This window comes from Meles meles, chromosome 5 (genome assembly GCF_922984935.1).
Source record: "Meles meles chromosome 5, mMelMel3.1 paternal haplotype, whole genome shotgun sequence".
Lineage (NCBI taxonomy): Eukaryota > Metazoa > Chordata > Mammalia > Carnivora > Mustelidae > Meles > Meles meles.
This window is the reverse complement of record NC_060070.1, coordinates 95,736,468-95,758,975: the sequence shown is the minus strand read 5'-3', so window position 1 is coordinate 95,758,975 and position 22,508 is coordinate 95,736,468. Positions and strand designations below refer to the sequence as shown.

The 22,508-nt window shown below is 35.2% G+C and overlaps 1 protein-coding gene across 1 annotated transcript in view; it reads right to left on the bottom strand.

The window, feature by feature from the left end:
- Positions 1-22,508, bottom strand: part of LOC123941788 (CD2 associated protein) — a 143,162-nt gene that overhangs the window by 17,986 nt on the left and 102,668 nt on the right. Inside the window, exons 12-13 of the mRNA XM_046005507.1 lie at positions 10,377-10,542; positions 9,828-9,970 (exon numbers count right to left, since the gene is read on the bottom strand). Coding sequence (XP_045861463.1) covers positions 9,828-9,970; positions 10,377-10,542 — 309 coding nt within the window. The remainder of the gene's footprint in view (positions 1-9,827; positions 9,971-10,376; positions 10,543-22,508) is intronic.

The window sequence follows — 22,508 nt, the reverse complement described above, 5'->3', positions numbered from 1 at the left end:
GCCCCCACAATTTGGAGTCTCTTCTGATTTGGTTACAGCGCATTTTTCTGGGGTCTTTGCCACTCTTTTAGTATTTTATTTGATCCTTCATATCCTCTTCTCTGGACAAAATGACAAGGCGGAAAAAATCACCACAAACAAAAGAACAACAGGCAGTACCGAAGGCTGGGGACCTAATCATCACAGACATTGGTAATATGTCAGATCTAGAGTTCAGAATGACGATTCTGAAGGTTCTAGCCGGCTCGAAAAAGGCATGGAAGATATTAGAGAAACCCTCTCTGGAGATATAAAAGCCCTTTCTGGAGAAATTAAAGAACTAAAATCTAACCAAGTTGAAATCAAAAAAGCTATTAATGAGGTCAGTCAAAAATGGAGGCTCTCACTACTAGGATCAATGAGGCAGAAGAAAGAATTAGTGATATAGAAGACCAAATGACAGAGAATAAAGAAGCTAAGCAAAAGAGGGACAAACAGCAACTGGACCACGAGGGAAGAATTCGAGAGATAAGTGACACCATAAGAAGAAACATTAGAATAATTGGGATTCCAGAAGAAGAAAGAGAGAGGGGAGCAGAAGGTCTATTGGAGAGAATTATTGGAGAGAATTTCCCTAATATGGCAAAGGGAACAAGCATCAAAATCCAGGAGGTGCAGAGAACCCCCCTCAAAATCAATAATAAGCCCACACCCTGTCACCTAATAGTAAAATTTACAATTCTTAGTGACAAAGAGAAAATCCTGAAAGCAGCCCGGGAAAAGAGGTCTGTAACATACAATGGTAAAAATATTAGATTGGCAGCAGACTTATCCACAGAGACCTGGCAGGCCAGAAAGAGCTGGCATGATATATTCAGAGCACTAAACGAGAAAAACATGCAGCCAAGAATACTCTATCCAGCTAGGCTATCATTGAAAATAGAAGGAGAGATAAAAGGCTTCCAGGACAAACAAAAACTGAAAGAATTTGCAAACACCAAACCAGCTCTACAGGAAATATTGAAAGGGGTCCTCTAAGCAAAGCAAGAGCCTAAAAGTAGTAGATTAGAAAGGTACAGAGACAATATACAGTAACAGTCACCTTACAGGCAATACAGTGGCACTAAATTCATATCTCTCAATAGTTACCCTGAATGTTAATGGGCTAAATGCCCCAATCAAAAGACACAGGGTATCAGAATGGATAAAAAAACAAACCCCATCTATATGTTGCCTACAAGAATCTCATTTTAGACGCGAAGACACCTCCAGACTTAAAGTGAGGGGGTGGAAAACAATTTCCTAATCTAATGGGCATCAGAAGAAAGCTGGAGTGGCAATCCTTATATCAGATCAATTAGATTTTAAGCCAAAGACTATAATAAGAGATGAGGAAGGACACTGTATCATACTCAAAGGGTCTGTCCACAGCAAGAAGATCTAACAATTTTAAATATCTATGCCTCTAACGTGGGAGCAGCCAACTATATAAACCAATTAATAACAAAATCAAAGAAACACATCAACAATAATACAATAATTGTAGGGGACTTTTAACACGGAAATGGAAAGATCATCCAAGCAAAAGATCAACAAGGAAATAAAGGCCTTAAATGATACACTGGACCTGATATATTCAGAACATTTCATCCCAAAGCAACAGAATACACATTCTTCTCTAGTTCACATGGAACATTCTCCAGAATAGATCACATCCTGGGTCACAAATCAGCTCTCAACCGGAATCAAAAGATTAGGATCATTCCCTGCATATTTTCAGACCACAATGCTCTGAACCTAGAACTCAATCACAAGAGGAAAGCTGGAAAGAACACAGATACATGGAGACTAAACAGCATCCTTCTAAAGAATGAATGGGTCAACCAGGAAATTAAAAAAGAACTGAAAAAATTCATGGAAACAAATGATAACGAAAACACAACGGTTCAAAATCTGTGGGACACAGCAAAGGCAGTCCTGAGAGGAAAATATATAGCGGTACGAGCCTTTCTCAAGAAACAAGAAAGGTCTCAAGTACACAACCTAACCCTACACCTAAAGGAGCTGGAGAAAGAACAAGAAAGAAACCCTAAACCCAGCAGGAGAAGAGATATCATAAAGATCAGAGCAGAAATCAATGAAATAGAAACAACAACAACAAAAAAAAAACAATAGAAAAAATCAATGAAACTAGGAGCTGGTTCTTTGAAAGAATCAATAAGATTGATAAACCCCTGGCCAGACTTATCAAAAAGAAAAGAGAAAGGACCCAAATAAATAAAATCAGGAATGGAAGAGGAGAGATCACAACTAACACCAAAGAAATACAGACAATTATAAGAACATACTATGAGCAACTCTACGCCAACAAATTGGACAATCTGGAAGAAATGGATGCATTCCTAGAGACATATAAACTACCACAACTGAACGAGGAAGAAATAGAAAACCTGAACAGGCCCATAACAAGTAAGGAGATTGAAACAGTCATCAAAAATCTCCAAACAAACAAAAGCCCAGGGCCAGACCGCTTCCCAGGGGAATTCTACCAAACATTTAAAGAAGAACTAATTCCTATTTTCCTGAAACTGTTCCAAAAAACAGAAATGGAAGGAAAACTTCCAAACTCATTTTATCAGGCCAGCATCACCTTGATCCCAAAACCAGACAAGGATCCCACCAAAAAAGAGAACTACAGACCAATATCCTTGATGAACACAGATGCAAAAATTCTCACCAAAATACTAGCCAATAGGATTCAACAGTACATTAAAAGGATTATTCACCACGACCACGTGGGATTTATTCCAGGGCTGCAAGGTTGGTTCAACATCTGCAAATCAATCAATGTGATAGAACACTTTAAAAAAAGAAAGAACAAGAACCATATGATACTCCCAGTAGATGCTGAAAAAGCATTTGACAAAATACAGCAACCCTTCCTGATCAAAACTCTTCAAAGTGTAGGGATAGAGGGCACATACCTCAATATCATCAAAGCCATCTATGAAAAACCCACCACAAATATCATTCTCAATGGAGAAAAACTGAAAGCTTTTCCGTTAAGGTCAGGAACACGGCAGGGATGTCCATTATCACCACTGCTATTCAACATAGTACTAGAAGTAATAGCCTCAGCAATAAGACAACAAAAGGAAATTAAAGGCATCCAAATTGGCAAAGAAGAAGTCAAATTATCACTCTTCGCAGATGATATGTTATGTTATGTGGAAAACCCAAAAGACTCCACTCCAAAACTACTAGAACTTGTACAGGAATTCAGTAAAGTGTCAGGATATAAAATTAATGTGCAGAAATCAGTTGCATTTCTGTACACCAACAACAAGACTGAAGGAAGAGAAATTAAGGAGTCAATCCCATTTACAATTGCGCCCCAAACTGTAAGATACCTAGGAATAAACCTAACCAAAGAGGTTAAGAATCTATATGCAGAAAACTATAAAGTACTCATGAAAGAAACTGAGGAAGACACAAAGAAATGGAAAAATGTTCCATGCTCCTGGATGGGAAGAATAAATATTGTGAAAATGTCCATGCTACCTAAAGCAATCTATACATTTAATGCAATCCCTATCAAAATACCATCCATTTTTTTCAAAGAAATGGAACAAATAATCCTAAAATTTACATGGAACCAGAAAAGACCTCGAATAGCCAAAGGAATATTGAAAAAGAAAGCCATGGTTGGTGGCATCACAATTCTGGACTTCAAGCTCTATTACAAAGCTGTCATCATCAAGACAGCATGCTACTGGCACAAAAACAGACACATAGATCAATGGAACAGAATAGAGAGCCCAGAAATAGACCCTCAACTCTATGGTCAACTAATCTTCGACAAAGCAGGAAAGAATGTCCAATGGAAAAAAGACAGCCTCTTCAATAAATGGTGCTGCGAAAATTGGACAGTCATATGCAGAAAAATGAAACTGGACCATTTCCTTATACCACACACGAAAATAGACTCAAAATGGATGAAGAACCTCAATGTGAGAAAGGAATCCATCAAAATCCTTGAGGAGAACACAGGGAGCAACCTCTTTGACCTCAGCCGCAGCAACATCTTCCTAGGAACAACGGCAAAGGCAAAGGAAGCAAGGGCAAAATGAACTATTGGGATTTCATCAAGATCAAAAGCTTTTGCACAGCAAAGGAAACAGTTAACAAAACCAAAAGACAACTGACAGAATGGGAGAAGATATTTGCAAACGACATATCAGATAAAGGGCTAGTATCCAAAATCTATAAGGAACTTAGCAAACTCAACACCCAAAGAACAAACAGTCCAATCAAGAAATGGGCAGATGACATGAACAGACATTTCTGCAAAGAAGACATCCAGATGGCCACAGACACATGAAAAAGTGCTCCACGTCACTCGGCATCAGGGAAATACAAATCAAAACCACAATGAGATATCACCTCACACCAGTCAGAATAGCTAAAATGAACAAGTCAGGAAATGACAGATGCTGGCGAGGATGTGGAGAAAGGGGAACCCTCCTCCACTGTTGGTGGGAATGCAAGTTGGTGCAACCACTCTGGAAAACAGCATGGAGGTTCCTCAAAATGTTGAAAATAGAACTACCCTATGACCCAGCAATTGCTCTAGTGGGTATTTACCCTAAAGATACAAACGCAGTGATCCGAAGGGGCACGTGCACCCGAATGTTTATAGCAGCAATGTCTACAATAGCCAAACTATGGAAAGAACCTAGATGTCCATCAACAGATGAATGGATAAAGAAGAGGTGGTATATATATATATATATATATATATATATATATATATACACAATGGAATACTATGCAGCCATCAAAAGAAATGAAATCTTGCCATTTGCGACAACGTGGATGGAACTAGAGGGTATCGTGCTTAGTGAAATAAGTCAATCGGAGAAAGACAACTATCGTATGATCTCCCTGATATGAGGATGTGGAGATGCAACATGGGGGGTTAGAGGAATAGGAGAAGAACAAATGAAACAAGATGGGATTGGGAGGGAGATAAACCATAAGTGACTCTTAATCGCACAAAACAAACTGGGGGTTGCTGGGGGGACGTGGGGTTGTGAGAGAGGGAGGGGGGTTATGGACATTGGGGCTATGGTGAGTGCTATGAAGTGTGTAAAGCTGGCGATTCACAGACCTGTACCCCTGGGGATAAAAATACATTATATGTTTATAAAAAATAAGAAATAAAAACAGATCTGAATTTTAAAAAAATTTAAAAAAAATTTTTTAAAAGGTGTCAATATCTCAAAAAGAAGAACTGAAACACTTTTATACTACAAATACTAAAAACATAATATTCTAATAAAAAATGGAAATGAGGAATAACCTGAATTGAAGTTCAGAACATGAGCTGTATGCTACCAGTAGTCAGGCCTTTTGTCTTAGCATATTATTTATGTGCCTAAAATAGTAATGCAATCTAACATTTTCTCAGTATTTCCAATCTAATATGAACACAATTTCCAAAACTTACAGGTATATCTCATTTTACTGAACTTTGCAAGGTAAGTCCATTTTTTACAAATTGAAGGTTGCTGGCAACCCTGTGATAAGCAAGTCTATTGACGCCATTTTTTCAACAGTATTGCATATCCCTGTATCATATTTTGGTAATTCTTGCAATATTTCCAACTTTTTCAGTACTATTATATTTGTTACTGTGATCTGTGATTACTTTGATGTTACTATTGTAACCATAATTAACTGTGCCATGTAAGATGTTTAATTTAATCTGTAAGCATTGTGTATATTCTGACTGCTCCATAATGAAGCTGCTTCCCACTTCTCACCCTCTCTTTGAGCCTCCCTATTCTCTCAGACACAGTAACACTGAAATTGGAGCAATTCATAACCCTCTAACATGAATAACATGATAATAAAATGAAAAATAACTTTCAGTCAAAAGCTAGAAAACGATTAAGTTTAGTTAGGAAAGCATACAGAAAACCGAAATAGGCCAAAAGCTACATCTCTTGGGCGAATTAGCCAAATTGTGAATGCAAAGGAAAAGTTCGTGAAGAAAATTAAGTGTTACTCCAATGAACACACAAATTATAGAAAGCAAACAAACTTATTGCTGAAAGTTTCAGTAGTCTGGATGAAAGATCAAACCAAGCACAACATTCATTCCCTTAAGCCAAAGCCTGATAGAGGAAGGCCACGACTCTCTTCAATTCTGTGAAGGCTGAGAGAGGTGGGAAAGCTGCCAAACAAAAACAAAAACAAACAAACAAACAAATAAAAACAAAAACAAAAACAAAACTCTGAAGCTAGCTGAAGTTGGTTCATGGAGTTTGAGGAAAGAAGTCATCTCCATAACATAAAAGTGCAAGCAAAAGCAGCAAGTGTTGATGAAGAAGGTACAGCAAGTTGTTATACAGAAGATCTATCTAATTAATGAAGGCTGCTTCACTGAACAACAGATTTTCAACAGATGAAACAGCCTTACAGTAGAATAAGATGCTATCTGGGACTTTCATAGCCAGAGGGGAGAAATCAATGCCTGGCCTCAAAGCTTTAAAGGACAGGCTGACTCTCCCATTAGAGACTAATGCCGCTAGTGACTTAAAGCTGAAGTCAATGCTCATTTACCATTCTGAAATTCCTAGGACCCTTAAGAATGATGTTAGATCTGTGCTCTATAAATGGAACAAAAAAGGACAGCAGCACATCTGTTTACAACATGGTTTACTCAATATTTTAATCCCACTGTTGAGACCTACTGCTCAGAAGATTCTTTTCAAAGCATTACTGCTCACTGAAAATGTATCTTGTTACCCCAGAACTCTGATGCAGATGTACAGTATTAATGTTGTTTTCCTTCCAGCTAATCTAATAACCATTCTGTAGTCCAAGGATTAAGGAGTAATTGTGACTTTCTTCTAACTTTCAAGTCTTATTATTTAAGAAATACATTTCATAATACTGTAACTTCCATGGATAACGATTCCTCTGATGGATTTTGACAAAGTAAATTAAAAACCTTCACAGGGGGTGGGGAGGTGTTGCACCTGGGTGGCTCAGTTGCTTAAGCAACTGCGTTTGGCTCAGGTCACCATCCTAGAGTCCTGGGATCTGAGTCCCATATCAGGATCCCCGCTTGGCAGGGAGTCTGCTTCTCCCGCTGATCTCTCTCCTCTCATGCTCTCTCACTCTCTCCCAAATAAATAAAATCTTAAAAAAAACAAACCAAAAAAACCACTTTCTGGAAAGCATTCACGATTCTAGATGCTATTAAGAACACTGGGGGTTCATGGGAGAGGTCAAACAGGAGTTTGGAAGGAGATGATTACTTTCAAGGATTACTTTGAGGTGATCGAGACCTCAGAGGAAGAAACGACTGCAGATGTGGTAGAAGTACTAAGAGGACGAGAATTAGAAGCAGAGCCTTATAAAGAGGTCACTGAATTGTTATAATCTCATGATAAAACTTTATAGATGAGCAAAGAAAGTGGTTTCTTCAGATGAAAACTACTCCTGGTGAAGATGCTATGAAAAAATGTTGAAATGACAATAAAACATATAGAATAGTAGATAAACTTAGTTGATAAAGCAGAAGCAGGGTTTGAGAGGACTGACTTCAATTAGAAAAAAATGCTACTGTAAGTAAAATGTTATCAAGCAGTATCATGTGCTACAAATAAACTGTTGTAAAAGTAACTTTTATATGCACGGGAAACCAAAAAATTCATTGGAATCACTTTGTTGCAATATTCACTTTATTGCAATGGTCTGGAATGGAATTGTAGGTATCTCTGTGGTAGGCTTTGTGTATTTCCTGAACTTAACTGGGTGTTAAGTGTAGTACACCAAAGGCAGCCTGGTAGTGAAAGAAATAAAGGACAGTAGTTTGGAAATTAGCTGTTAGTTTTCTGTCCTTATATATGCCTCAGGTTCTCTAAATTATTTCCGTATTTATTTGAAGGGAAAAAAACAAACAAATAAGAAATTTGCAAACCCTGCTTCACAAGGCCTCTCTGTTTTTTAAGGAAGAATAAATAATAGCTATAGATAAAAGTAAAACTTGGGACCAAAAAGTAAAAAATCAAATTTTACAAACCACCAATAGTTTGACATTATTACATATGTTATTTTGTTTTATTTAATTTATTTGAGAGACAGAGCACAAGCAGGGGGAATAGCAAAGGAAGAGGGAGAAACAGGATTCCCAAAGATCAGGGAGTCTCATCTGGGGCTAAATCTCAGGACCCTGAGATCATGACTTGAGCCAAAAGCAGCCAGTTAACTGACTGGGCCACCCAGATGCCCCTAAAGGATATTTTTAAAAAACCTTCTATAAAGAACATTTTTTTGTTTTTATTTCACTAACAGTAAATAACAATTTTCACCAGATAAAACACACTAAATATATTTGAGTATTTCTGAAATACAATTAAATAATTTTCAGAAATTATTAATGAATATGGCTTCATCCAGAGCAGGCAGGATCCAAACATATGATGAAAGAATCTATAAAACATTCAAATTAAAAATCTGAAGGAAGGGGCGCCTGGATGGCTCAGTGGGTTAAAGCCTCTGCCTTCGGCTCAGGACATGATCCCAGGGTCCTGGGATGAGCCCCGCGTCCAGCTCTCTGCTCCGCGGGGAGCCTGCTTCCTCCTCTCTCTCTGCCTGCCTCTCTGCCTAGTTGTGATTTCTATCAAATAAATAAAATATTTAAAAAAAAAATCTGAAAGAATCCACGTGTAGATCAGAGCTTTTGTATTAGCAAAATGACAATTCGGAAAAATAATAAAATCACCTAACGGTTTTCAAAAGGTAGGAAGTAGCATATCTTACAATACAGTGACCAAAAAAACCCAAGTATAATTGCCCTTTAAGTTTGAATATAAATATGAAATGTTAACATGAAGACTAAACATATCAAGACACTAAAACTTTTAAAAGAATATCATGAGCACTTTATATAAGGGGGATTTAAAAAGTTCTCTTCTGCTTTATGTCATCCTGGACACTTGATGTGTCTATAGCTTAATTTCTTTAAAAGCAAAACAGCATCTGCCTTTTAGAGTTACTATTAAGATAAAATAAGGATATATATGAGAAAGTACTCTGCAAATTAAAAAAAAAAAAAAACTAAAACCAAATGCAAGGTAGTATATAATAATCATTACTACAATTGTAATGATTGTGCTATGCTTTTAATATTGAAACCTTTATCAAAACTTCCCTGTTTCAGGTTTTCCATTTTACAACTAAGAGGTATAAAAGACCAGGAGACAAAGATGATTGATGGGTTGAAAAATCAGTCCTAAAACTTAACAATATTTAACTAAAGAAGTAAAGCCTCCTAATATACATACACAGAGAAAGAAAGAGAGAGAGAGAGTGATTAAAAAGCATATTTTCCTGAATTAAAAACAAAAGTATCTTGAGGTAAAGTAGAAAAGTAAAAATAATCTTCAATATAATTTAGTGCTGGTATTGATAATCTATTGATCTACTGATAATCTATGATCATCTCTCTCTTTATCCTTAAACTTTTAAGACTAAAATGTATTCCTATCTGCCTGAGTAGTATGGACTTTCCATTATGAGGGGACAAAATATATGATAAATGGATGATCTTTTAATCCATTTCTCAGTCCTCATATGAATCAAGTATTTTGCTCATTTATCATCTTTTAGTTCTATTTTTCTATTTTGGCTTCATAGATTTTAAACAAATTCTAATTAACTTCCACTCTATCTATCCACACATAAAATACACACGCAAATTTCTTAAATAGTTTCTGAAAACTAGATTGGCAGCTTTTTTTTTTAATGCATCACCTTTCTACATGTTAACTTACCTGTTTCTTTAGAGCTCCTAACTGTAAATGAATCGAGGTCTACTGATTTCGGTCTAAGTGGTAACTGTTCAGAATCTAGCTTTGGTTTTAATACCGGCTCAGTTTCAAATTTTGATGAACTGGTAGAAACTTCCCCATTAATCCTGAAATGAGAAAATCAAACATATGTAGACATCACTTGTATGTGAATCATAACCATTTTTTAACACTGTGAATTAATGACACTGAAGATGTTACAGCACAGTTAAGTTTTCTTTCTGTTCCACAAAATTATTTCCATAAACATAAACCTCCACAATAAGACTAATCACAATGAAATCAGAAATGTAAAAATAGCTTATTAGGTGTATATTCATACCTAGTATGAATATAAATCATTTAACAGTCATTCAGTCTACAGAAAAAATATGAAAAACAAATACTTTAAAAATTATTTTGACATTTAGAAAAGCAGTATAGCCACTTATGTCAAAGGCAGGTAACCAATAAACTAAATTAGCTAAGTTACCTAAATTAAAATGACCTAATTTAAAATTAGGTAAAACTTACTTGGCTATAGGAGGTGGTGGAGGGACTGGTTTTTCAGGCCGCTTTGGGTATATTATTCCAGGAGATCTCAATAAATTATTGGCTTTGGTGGGTGGAGTAGGCTTCTTTGGTGGGACTTGTGGAGCAGCTGGTTTAGATGGTTTCTGTTCCAGTACTGATTTTTCATCTGGTTATTTAAAAATATTTAATAAGTTATCAGCAATCAAAATTATTTAGGTTTTTCTATTTCTTACAGCTAACATGAGGCTGAAAATGTGTAAAACAGAGAGACCCATTATTGTTTGTGTTCACTTTAAAGTTATAATTTAATATGCTTAAGTATTAAAATAAAGCTTACTTTGGTGGGAAGGAGGATCACAATAAGCTTCTGAGCAACAAATAATGCCCAGTTCTTATTGTCTTCCCAGCATTCTTTGTTTTTAGGGGCGGTATGCTACTCAAATATAATCACATATGATTTTACTCTAAGCATAGGACAGTATAAATATTATCTATACCTAAATCCAGACCACTTTCTGAGACTGAAGTATAGTAAACTTGTGACATTTAACATATTTATTTAAAAATGATCATAATGACAAAGAAAAATATCAAATATTAAGAAAAAGAGGCTAAAAAAAAAAAAAAAAAGAAAAAAAAGAAAAAGAGGCTAATCTGATTAGTCACAGATGAGAAAACTACAGGCCTGTATTTATAATCCTCACAATTTTATGAGGAATATATTAACACAATTTCATTTTTCCCAGTTTATTAACACCATCAATAATTCTATGAACTAGATAAGAAAATATGCTGGAAATAAACAACATTGGTACAATTTTAAGCCATGTTAATAAAAACAATTTTATCACCAAAAAGGCATGGTACTATATACAATGACATACTTGGCTCCTGATTTTTCAAGGACTAAGATGAAATATTAAAACTAACACACACATGTGACTCAAACACAAGCGAGCAAACTGGTGGTTGCCAGAGGGGAAGTGGATAGGGGAATGGGCGAAATGGGTTTTTTTTTAATTGACACAGGTGCACACATACTAGATATTCATAATAGCAGTCAGCAAAAATGTATCTAACACTTATATATGCAAAAATACTCTTAAATGCAATACTGAGTAATTTTCAAAATTTACTCGGTCTTTGTAAAGAATGTCTAGTACAGGACCACAAATAATTTCATGAGATTTCGTATCTATCAGAAACTGGTGGCTGTGAATCTTGAACAAACATTGCAAGCCCTAGGTAAACCCCTAGTTCAAAATAGTTAGATTTACTCTAACAACAATGAAAATACAAATTACCACTGTTTCCGTTTTATCGTTTATGTATAGCTTCCTTGAATCATTTGAAAATATAGCTTAGTCTACTAAAACCATAGTCATCATGTTGTACAAAAATCCACTTTCATATGGCCTCAAAGTAAACAATGCATCATATAATTACATCGTAATTATACCATCCAATTCTAACTATAAGCCAAGAGAGCCATCTGTATCATTTATAATAGCCAACCAAACGTAAATCTCTAAAAAGTGTTAAGAAAGATGTTTTATAAAATATCAGGGAAAATACTGAAGGTTAAACAGAAGTTCACTGATTAACTGAACATACTTCTTTTAACAGAGATATAACTAAAAGCTTAAAATCAATTCAACTCTGCAGTTTATTTTAAAATAAAACAACACATTTAAATATTCATGGAAATCAAAGGTGATCAAACTAAGATTCATCATTTCTGGTACGGCCATGACTAAATCAACAATAGTATGCTGATTTATTATATATGATAAAAATGTATTTGGTTACTAGGTTTTATTTACCTTTACTGAGGTGATATTTACCTAATAATTTAAAGTGAACAATTCACTGCCACTTAGTAAATTCACAATGTTCTGCAACCACCACCTCTATCAAGTTTCAAAACTCTTTCATTACCCCAAAAGAAGAGTCTGAATCTCATTACTCAGTTACTCCCCATGTTCTCCTCTACCCATCTCCTGGCAACCACCAACCTGCCTTCTGTCTCTAAAGATTTAGGTATTCTGGGCATGTCATATACATGGACTCATACTGCGTAACATTCTGTGTCTGGCTCAATTCACTATAGCATAATGTTTTCAAGGTTCATTCTCAATGCAGCAAGTATCATTACTTCATTCTTTTTTGTGATCAAGTAACATCCACCATATGTATATAGCACAACTCATTCATCTATTGATGGGCATCTGGGTTTTTTCAGCTTCTTGCTATTAGGAAGAATGCTGTTATAAACATTTGCATACAAATATTTGTTTGAATATGTTTCCCATTCTTTGGGGTATATATTTAGGATCACATAGTAATTCTATGTTTAACTTCCTGAGGAACTACCACAGTTTTTCGTAGCAGCTGTAATATTTTACGTTCTCATCAGTAGAATATGAAGGGTCCGTTTGCTCTACATCCTTGTCAATGCTTGATATTTTTCATTTTTATTATTATTATAGCCATCCTAGAGAGTATGAAGCAGCTCAGTGTGGCTTTGGTTTGTATTTCCCTATTAATGAATGATACTGAACATCCTGTCATGTGCTCATTAGCCCTTTGCCTATCTCCTTTAGAAAAATGTCTACCTCAATCCTTTGCCCATTTCTGGACTGTTCTTTTGCTGCTGAGTAGTAATTACTCTTTATATATCATAATATATAACCCATTATATATTCCTGATACTGGATATAGGATTTGCAAATATTTCCTTCCATTCTGTAGTACATCTTTTTACTTTCTTCATAATGTCCTTTGGTGCACATAATTTTTTAATTTTAATGAATTAAATTTAACCATTTTTTTCTTTTGTTATCTGAGCTTTTGGTGTCATAGATCTAAGAATCCACTGCCAAAGGCCATGGAGATTTAACCCTATGTTTTCTTCTAAAAGTTTGAGTTTTATGCCTTTTATATTTAGGTGAATGATCTACTTTCAGTCAAGTTTTATACATGGCATGAGGTAAGGGTTCAACTTCATTCTTTTCTATTTGGATATCCAACTGTGCACAGAATTTTAGTTTAGCTAGAAATTCAACAAAACCAAGAGGAAATTTAAAGAAAAAACTCCTTGTTAGTTTTTGAAATGCCCAAAGGAAGAAATACGTAAGGTACATAAGTTATAATTTAAGATAGAGAAAAGAATTATGGTAAGGGTATGAAGAAAATTTTTTACTCAAAGCAGCTAAAATACATGGCAGCTGACAAAATACAGCAAAATAACTGAAATATGCCCTATCTTATTTACTACAGAATATAAAAATATATTACACTAAACTAAACGTAATAAATTCATCCATGTGTTAATTCAGATGAGGATCAGTTCCCCACTGCATGAATAAAAGTAGAAAAACAATTTTCAAAAAATCAAAAATGGAAATACTGTGTGATCTAATAATTCCACTACTAGGCATTTACCCAAAGAAAACAAAAACACTAATTTTAAAAGATATATGCGTCCTATATTTATCGCTGCATTATTTATAATAGCCAAGATACAGAAATAACAACCTAAGTGTCCATCAAAAGACAAATGAATATGGAAGATTGGAGGGGGGTTGTATACAGACAAACACACACACACACACACACACACACACACACACACCCCAACATCATACAACTATAAAATAGGATAAGATCAAGCCATTTGAGATAACATGCATGAACCTAGAGAGTATTATGTTAAGTGAAGTAAGTCAGACTGAGGAAGACAAATACCTTATGATTTTACTCCTAAGTGGAATTTAAAATAACAATTGAATAAACAAAAAGCAGAATCAAACCTAGAAATAGAGAACAAAATGATGGCTGCAAAGAGAGGAGGGGTATGGGGGGTTGAGCAAAATGTGAGAAGATGATTGGGAGACACAGTTATAGAGTGGATAAGTTTACAGAAATGAAAAAGAGAGCATTAGGAATATAGTGAATGATATTGCTACAGTGAAGTATAGAAAAAGATGATAGCTACACATGTGATTACAGCATAATATATAAACTTGCTGAATCACTATGTAACATCAAGTGTGTCAACTATACTCCAATTATTTAAAAAAAATAGAAAAATAAAACAATTATACTGGCACCAAAGCATGAATGGGTTCTGAGTGCATAAATTCAGACTGAAAAATCAAATCCATTCTTTATTAATGGTTACTCAAAGATGTGTTAGAGAGAAACACAGTACTATCCAAACAGTAGCATTTTTTTTTTATTTTTATTTTTTTTGGTAGAGAGAGAGTGAGCACACACTCGAGCAGGTGTGGTATAAGGAACGACAAAGAGTAGGAGAGAGACAATCTCAAGCAGGCTCCACATCCAGCATGGAGTCTGACATGGGGCTCGACCTCATGACCCTGAGATCATGACCTGAGCAGAAATCAAGAGCTGGATGCTTCACAACCCATCTACCCAGGTGCCCCACCAATGTTTCTTAATTGAATCTATTTTCCTAACATTTTTAGAAAACTTAAGGACAAAAGAAATCTACCCATATTAATCTCACTGAAGTAACCTAAGTATAACACACTTTCAGAACCATTAAGTACAAAGCTTAAGAAACTATCACATGGATACACATGAATAACCACCCTCAGGCCAAGAACTGAACATTAGCCACAATAAGTTATCATCATACCCCTTCCCAATTACTACACAACTGCTCCTACCCAAAGGTGTCTTTTAACACTATAGATCACTTTTGCACATTTAAAGTTTACATCAGTAAAATCCTAAGATTCATGTTGTTGCATACTATCTTACTTGGTATGTGAATATACTTCAATTTATTTATCCATTCAACTGTGAATGGACATTTGTGTTGTTTCCAAGTAAGAGCCAATAAAAATAATGCTATGATAAACTTTATTTGAATCTTCGGCACATACACAGAGCATATTTCTGCTGGATATTTAACTAGGAGTGCCAGCGCTGGGTTAATACAGTATAAATCATATTCAACTTAAATTCTCCAGATTAGATGTAACAATCTGCATTCCCACCAACAGTGTATAGGAGTTCTCCTAATATGAATCCTCACCAACATTTGGTATTGTTAGTCTCCTTTTCAAAATTTCACCCATTTTGGTGAGAATCTTACTTTGCTTTAAATTGTATTTCCTTGATGAGTAATGAAATTGAGTAACTTCATACTTTGATGAAATATCTATTCCACACTCTTAGCTGCATTTTATCAAGCTTTTTCTTACTGTGTAGAAATTCTTTATATGTTCTGAATATAAGTACTTTGTCATTTATATGTGTTGTAAAAAATCATTTCCTACTCTGTGACATACTTATCCCCCACCTGGTGTCTCTGTAAAAGACATTCCTAATTTTAATGTAGTCCAAAAAGTCAATCTTTCATCTTATAGTAATGTCTTATATATCCTGTTAAAGAAACAGTTTCCTACTTCAAGGACATAGAAATACTGGTTTATAGTATTTGCAGAAAATCTATGGAGGTACCATTCACACGGAACTTCTATGTATACTGTTAAGATGGGTAGGCAGGAATAGGTATTATAAAGAAGGTGTAAGTAAGGTTTAAGTTTTATTTATTGAAGACTGCTCTTTATCCTTCTCTACAGTGCAACTTTGGTCATAAGGCAAGTATCTATCAATTTATTTCTGGATTCAAGTTTATATACTATGTGAGGAAAAGATTAAGACTTAGTTCTTATATATCAGTATCATTTTTTTTTCTTTTTTTGAGTATCAGTATCATTTACTTTGCCTTTACTGCAAAGGCAACTTCTTTTCATAAGTCACATGGTCTTAATTAAATGTCTCTCTTAATGCTTCTTGCTATTCGGTCTACTCTGTCAGCTATTACTACAGTTAGACCAGCTTTTTTTTGACTGGCATCTGCCTGGCATATTTTTGTCCGGCATCTGCCTGGCATATTTTTGTCCACCTTTTTAATTTAAATATTACTGAATTCTTTTCATTCAGGTATGTCTCTTATTAGCAGACAATGGCTGATTTTTCTTTTAAATGGAATCTTTAGTCCATTTACATTTTCTGTAATTACTAAGTATTTTTTTTTTCTTGCTTGGTTCATTTCATTTTTTTCTCCATTCTTGCCTTTTGTATTCTTGTTATTCCATAATCTTGTTACTATTATCTTATTTACACAATCTCCACTTTTTGTGACTGCCTAGAGATCACAGCACATATCCTTTAAATCATATGTAATTTTTCTCCCGCCCTAACACTTTTCACTCCACTTACACCCTGCTGTCTTGTTGCACTTTTATTTCTATAAAAGCCCAGGAGACATTATTAATATTTCATACAGTCAATATTTGGATTTACATATCTATTTCAGCTTTCTGTTGCTCTTGCTTTCTGTATGTCCAGGTTGACATTTGGAATCATTTCCATTTTGCCTAAGTAACACCCTTTAAAACTGCCTTTAGTACTAGCATGCCAGTGATAAATTCTCTCAGATGTGACTGGCCTAAAAATGTCTTTATTTCACCTTTTTTTCTGAAGATATTTTCACTGGCATTATACTTCTAGGTCAGCAGTTATTTCCTTCAACACTTTGGTGACATTATTCCATCGTCTTCTGGCTTCAATTTTTCCCACTGAGAAGCAACTGTCAGTCTTATTTTTGTTACTCTAAAGTTCATGTGTCTTATTCTTTGGCTGTTTTCAGTATTATCTTATTTTTTTTATAGCAACATGACTATATTGAGTCCATGGAGTAGTTTTCTTTGTATATATCCAGGCTGGGCTCCATATTATTTCTTGATTCTGTGGCTTTTTGCTTTGCATCATTTTTGGAAGACTAGAAACCATTGTATCTTCAAATATGGTTTCCAGTCCCTATTCTCTCCTCCCCATCTGGATCTTCAATTACATATATGTTAAACCTTTTCATTGTATTCAGTGTCTCTTAAGATCTTTTTTTCCCACTGTTAAGCTTTAATTCAGGAATTTTCTTTTGAAAATACCACCACATATACCCACAAATATATATCATATATAAGTGACCTCGAACATGTTTGACCCGTCCAAGCCTACCTATATATTTATTTAATACAGAAATGTACCTCTTCTTTCTTAACATTCTCACTTTCTTAATAACATTTTCTCTGTACCTTACTTTATTGTAAAAATACAGTATATAATGCAAAAGATGTGTAGTCAACTGTTTATGTTATCAGTAAGACTTCTGGTGAACAGTAGTCTATTGGTTAAGTTTTTGGTGAGTCAGAAGTTACATGGGAGGGGCACATGGATGGTTCAGTTGGTTAAGCATCAGACTCTTGATTTCTGCTCAGATCATGATCTCAGGGTTGTGGGATCAAGTCCTACCTCAGGCACTCAGCACAGAGTTGGTCTGTCCATCTCCCTCTGCTCCTCTTTCTGCTTGCATGTTCTCTTTCTCTACTCAATAAATAAATAAAATCTTTAAGAAAATTTATGAGGCAATATTTGACTGTGAGGTGGGTCAACATCCCAATCCCTACATTGTTGAAGGTCAACCGTATACTTTATAGTTATACAAATTCATTTACACTTACATTCACATTGCATTTACATGTTTCTAGTTATGCCAAAATTATCAATCACATCTTTTAATAGTCTAAACGTATATTAAGCATAGATACTTTATAGCTTGTGTATGGTATTTCAAATATCTAAAACACCTGTGGACCAGGTTCTATTTTCTGTTGTTGGTGGTTTCTAGTCATGTGTTATATGCCCAAGTACGTCTGGTTATTGTTCTATAAGTATGAGACATAAGACATTTATATGAAAACATACAGAGATAATTTAAAACTCTAAATTATGTCCTCTTCTCCAGGGAATAAAGGTTTACTTTGCTTCAGGCAGTCAGGCTAAGGTGCAGTAAAATCCCATATCACCTTCTTAATCAGACTGAGACAATTACCAGTTGGGCTTTGGTGCTTCTGAAAGCTAGTTCTACAGCCATTTCACACTTCCTATCAAAGGAAGTCTCTTTGGAATGCAACTCAAAGTCCAGGAGTTTACTACAGTATCTCCTTTTTTTCTGGGCTCTAAATTTTGTCTCTCAAACCCAAAATTATACTGAAAGTTCTTTTCCTAGGCTAAGCTACCACTTTCAGAATTGGCAAATGCCTCAAAAGGAAACACAGGCCCAAATGACAGGCTTACTTTATGGGGCTCCCCTCTTCTACTAGATCTTGACCCTGTAATTTCTCGTACCCTTCACAGGTCTTCGATGTTTATATATGTGTATATTTCATACAACCTTTCCAGTTGTTCTCACTCAGATCATTCTCTGCCTGCCTATATAGTCACTCATCAATCTTCGTCAGGAGTTCCAGTTCATCTAACAACTTCTTAAATGTGCATGGATTCTAAGACTTCAAGCTAACCTCTCTTCCTATTCTCATTTTAAGCAACCTTTTTGAACAACATTACACATATCCATACGTTTTACAGCTAAGTTCCAAGAGAGCATCTTATAAATAAATGCTTAACACAAACTCTCAGCCAAGATTCATCCCATATTTCCAATATTCCTATCAAATTCTATGTCAAAAGCTGAACTCATACATATTTTCCCCCAGAAACTGTCTTTATTTTATAATTCATACCTCTTTTCCCCATCTTCACAACCCTTGGGATTTAATTAGTCAACAAGAGGTACTAATATAAAACCTAAGCCACTTTCCTTATAGTAGGGCCTAATTATATGTCAACATCTCTAGCTGTTAATGTAGTTGATAACTCAAATCTATGCTACCTTCATATGATTATAACAAGTTAGTAAGTGTTCAACATTCTTTTTATAAGACTTACAGGTCTTGAACTGAACATGTACCCAAAATTGGTCCAAGAAACTGAAAAGGACTTAAATTCCATGGCTGTGGAGAGGTATTCCTCTCTTTCCTACTGATTGTCACAGTCAGCATTCTTGTGACCTGAAGAAAAACCAAACTGAAGACAAGGTAGACACTAATGGAGAGAGATATAATCCAGATCCAAAATGAAATTATTTGGTGGAGTGTCACATGACTCCTACCTCTAGATTTCCAATTATATGACACTGTTCCCCTATTGTTTCAGTTTGAGTAAAGATTTTCTATTTTCTGTTCTTTGCTCTTGAAAACATTCCAGTCCTTTTTATCCATACCACCACTACCACATCTATTCAAACAGCAAGAGAACAGTTTCAGAAAAACATACCTGAACATGTCACACCAGATTTTTAAAGCTTTCCAATTACATAATAATTATGCTATTGGGTATACCTTATGCATTATATACTTACTTTGCAAGAAACTATAGCACCAATGTTGAATAAAATTCACACACACACACACACACACACACATACACACACACACACACACAGACCTTTCACCCCATGAGGTTTAGTCAAATGTAGGAGAAAGTAATCATACACAAAATATCTAAACTAATCTGGGACAATACTGAGAATTATCTACTTTTAGAGTAATAAAAGGCTAATGTCAAGGAGGTGACATTAGCTGGACTTTTTAACCTAGAATCTGAAAAATGAGAAGGAATCTCATATAAAAAGATTCTGAGAGGGGTGCCTGGGTGGCTCAGTCAGTTAAGCGGCTGCCTTTGACTCAGGTCATGATCCCAGGGTCCTAGGATCGAGCCCTGCACTGGGCTCCTTGCTCAGTGGAGAGCGTGCTTCTCCCTCTCCCTCTGCCTGCCACTCTGCCTACTTGTGTGCATGCTCTCTCTCTCTCTCTGTCAAATAAATAAATAAAATATTTAAGTAAAAAAAATTCTGAGAGGAGTGTAAGACGAAGGTGGAATTCCAAGGAAAGGATATTATACCATGTAACTGGGAGGGAAAAAAACTCATTCTATGAACATTACAGAGTGGGTGACCCTACTACACAAAATCAACAAGTAAAGAGAAGTATGGAATATATTAGAGAACTCAACAGAGGGCTAGATCCCTCAAAACCTGGTAGGCTAAGCTAAAGTTAATGTGGTCAGGAAAGTCTTCTTTTGAGACTCTACTATACTATAAGCTGGAGTTTGGTTTTTTTTCCCCAAATGCAACAGGAAGTATTCAAACCCAGTAATAAGTTCATGTCCCATGAGTCATAATACGACTGAGACATTTATATGAAACATGCACATACACATTTTATTTACATAATATGAATTCTGAAACCCTTATCACTATTTTAAATCTTTTTTTGGAGCAGGGCAAGATATAAACAAATAGTTAAATGCAAGTCCTTGCCATAGCACTGGAAGACCTTTTATGAATCACACAAGTGATTCTTGTTTTTGTCTCCAGATTAGACTCCCAAGGAGAGCTTAAAAAACACAACCTGAATTCTACCCTATAAAAACACTGGAAGTGGATCCTTGGCATCAGCATATTTTTAAAAGAAACCCAGGTAATCCTGATATGCCACTAAGACTGGAAACAACTGTACCAAGCTACCCTTCTAGCTTGATTTCTCACAATTCCTCTAGTTACCTATAGTTATTTCCTGAATACGTTATGCTTTCTCTCATTCTTTTCACATTCTCTTTCTGTGGCCTGGAATCACTTTCTCTTTTCTAGTCAACACATTATGCTTATTTTCTAAGTCTCTGAATAGTTACAATCTCCTCATTACCATGCACGTTAACTAGTCAACTAGCAACTGTCAGAATATCACTTGAAACAGGAAAGAAAACAAGCAGAAAAAAAATTTAATCTTCCTAGTGACTGGCAGAAGCCAGCTGCCTAACATATACATACTGATTTTGCATACTGTTTTATTTTTCTTTCCTCCAAACTTTGAGACTGAATGATTTTGCATACTGTTAATACCTGTTTAACATCTGATTAAAAATCTGTTTTATGTGTGGGTTAAGTATAATAAAGAAAATTTGCTACTCCTTAAGAGGTCAAGATTATTTTTGGGTTCAAACTGGAAGGATTCTTTGTAGAAGATTAGAGATAAGTACTATTTCCTTTTTGGTAAGCATACTAAATATATAATACAATAGAGTCCTGCCATAGCTCTCAACTCAAGAGTTTATGTACTACAGATTATATCACAGATGAAAAGGCATTTGAGTTCAGTACCTCAATAACTGCCATGAAAGGAGTCTTAAACACAAAGATCTTGATTTTAATTCCACACTAAACTGTACTATACCAAAATTCCACAGCATATAATTTAAAAGGATATTTTGAATACTGATTTCCAAATCACTCTATAATATGAAGCCCTGACTATCCATAGCCAACATATGAATTGGAAAGTCTACAACTTTTTATTACATTTCAATTTCATTAAATTATTACTCAGCATTCCTTTTATTGGCTCATAGGAAGAAGAGAACGCTCCTAAGCAAAGACATGAAGAAGACAACACCTCAAGACTTCCATTTCAGGTAACAGTTGAATTACATAACAAAACCTATTTTGCCAGCTTAGAATTCAATGTAAGGTAAAATTATCTCTCAAGAGAGAGGAGAAAAGGGTGCGCCTGGGTGGCTCAGTGGGTTAAAGCCTCTACCTTCGGTTCAGGTCATGATCCCAGGGTTCCAGGATCGAGCCCCGCATCGGGCTCTAGCCCCACATCGGGCTCTCTGCTCAATGGGAAGCCTGCTTCCGCTTTCTCTTTCTCTGCCTGCCTCTCTGCCTACTTGTGATCTCTGTCTGTCAAATAAATAAGATCTTAAAAAAAAAAAAATGAGAAAACAATATATTTCAAATAAACAAAACTAGATCCTCCATTAAAGGAAATTTTTTTAAAAATTATATATAGCTTATATATATAAGTATATAATTTTATACAATAGTTCATATGGTTATAGTTTTTATATATATTATATATATGTACATATATATATATACACACACACATACATACATGGGTAGAAAGTATGAAATGCAAACAAAGTAAGTACAAACAAAGCAGCAATGAATATGAACAAATCCAAACACTGAAAGGGAATCAGCAGCATGCAGATGGCGGTTAAGCCATGAGCCTTTATATATATGGCTGTCTAAGCAATCGAGAATAAGACAACAAAAGATCCAACTCTGATAGTCCTTATTAATTCTTAGTTCAGTAACTGAATGAATGAATTAATGATGCTATTGGACCTTTG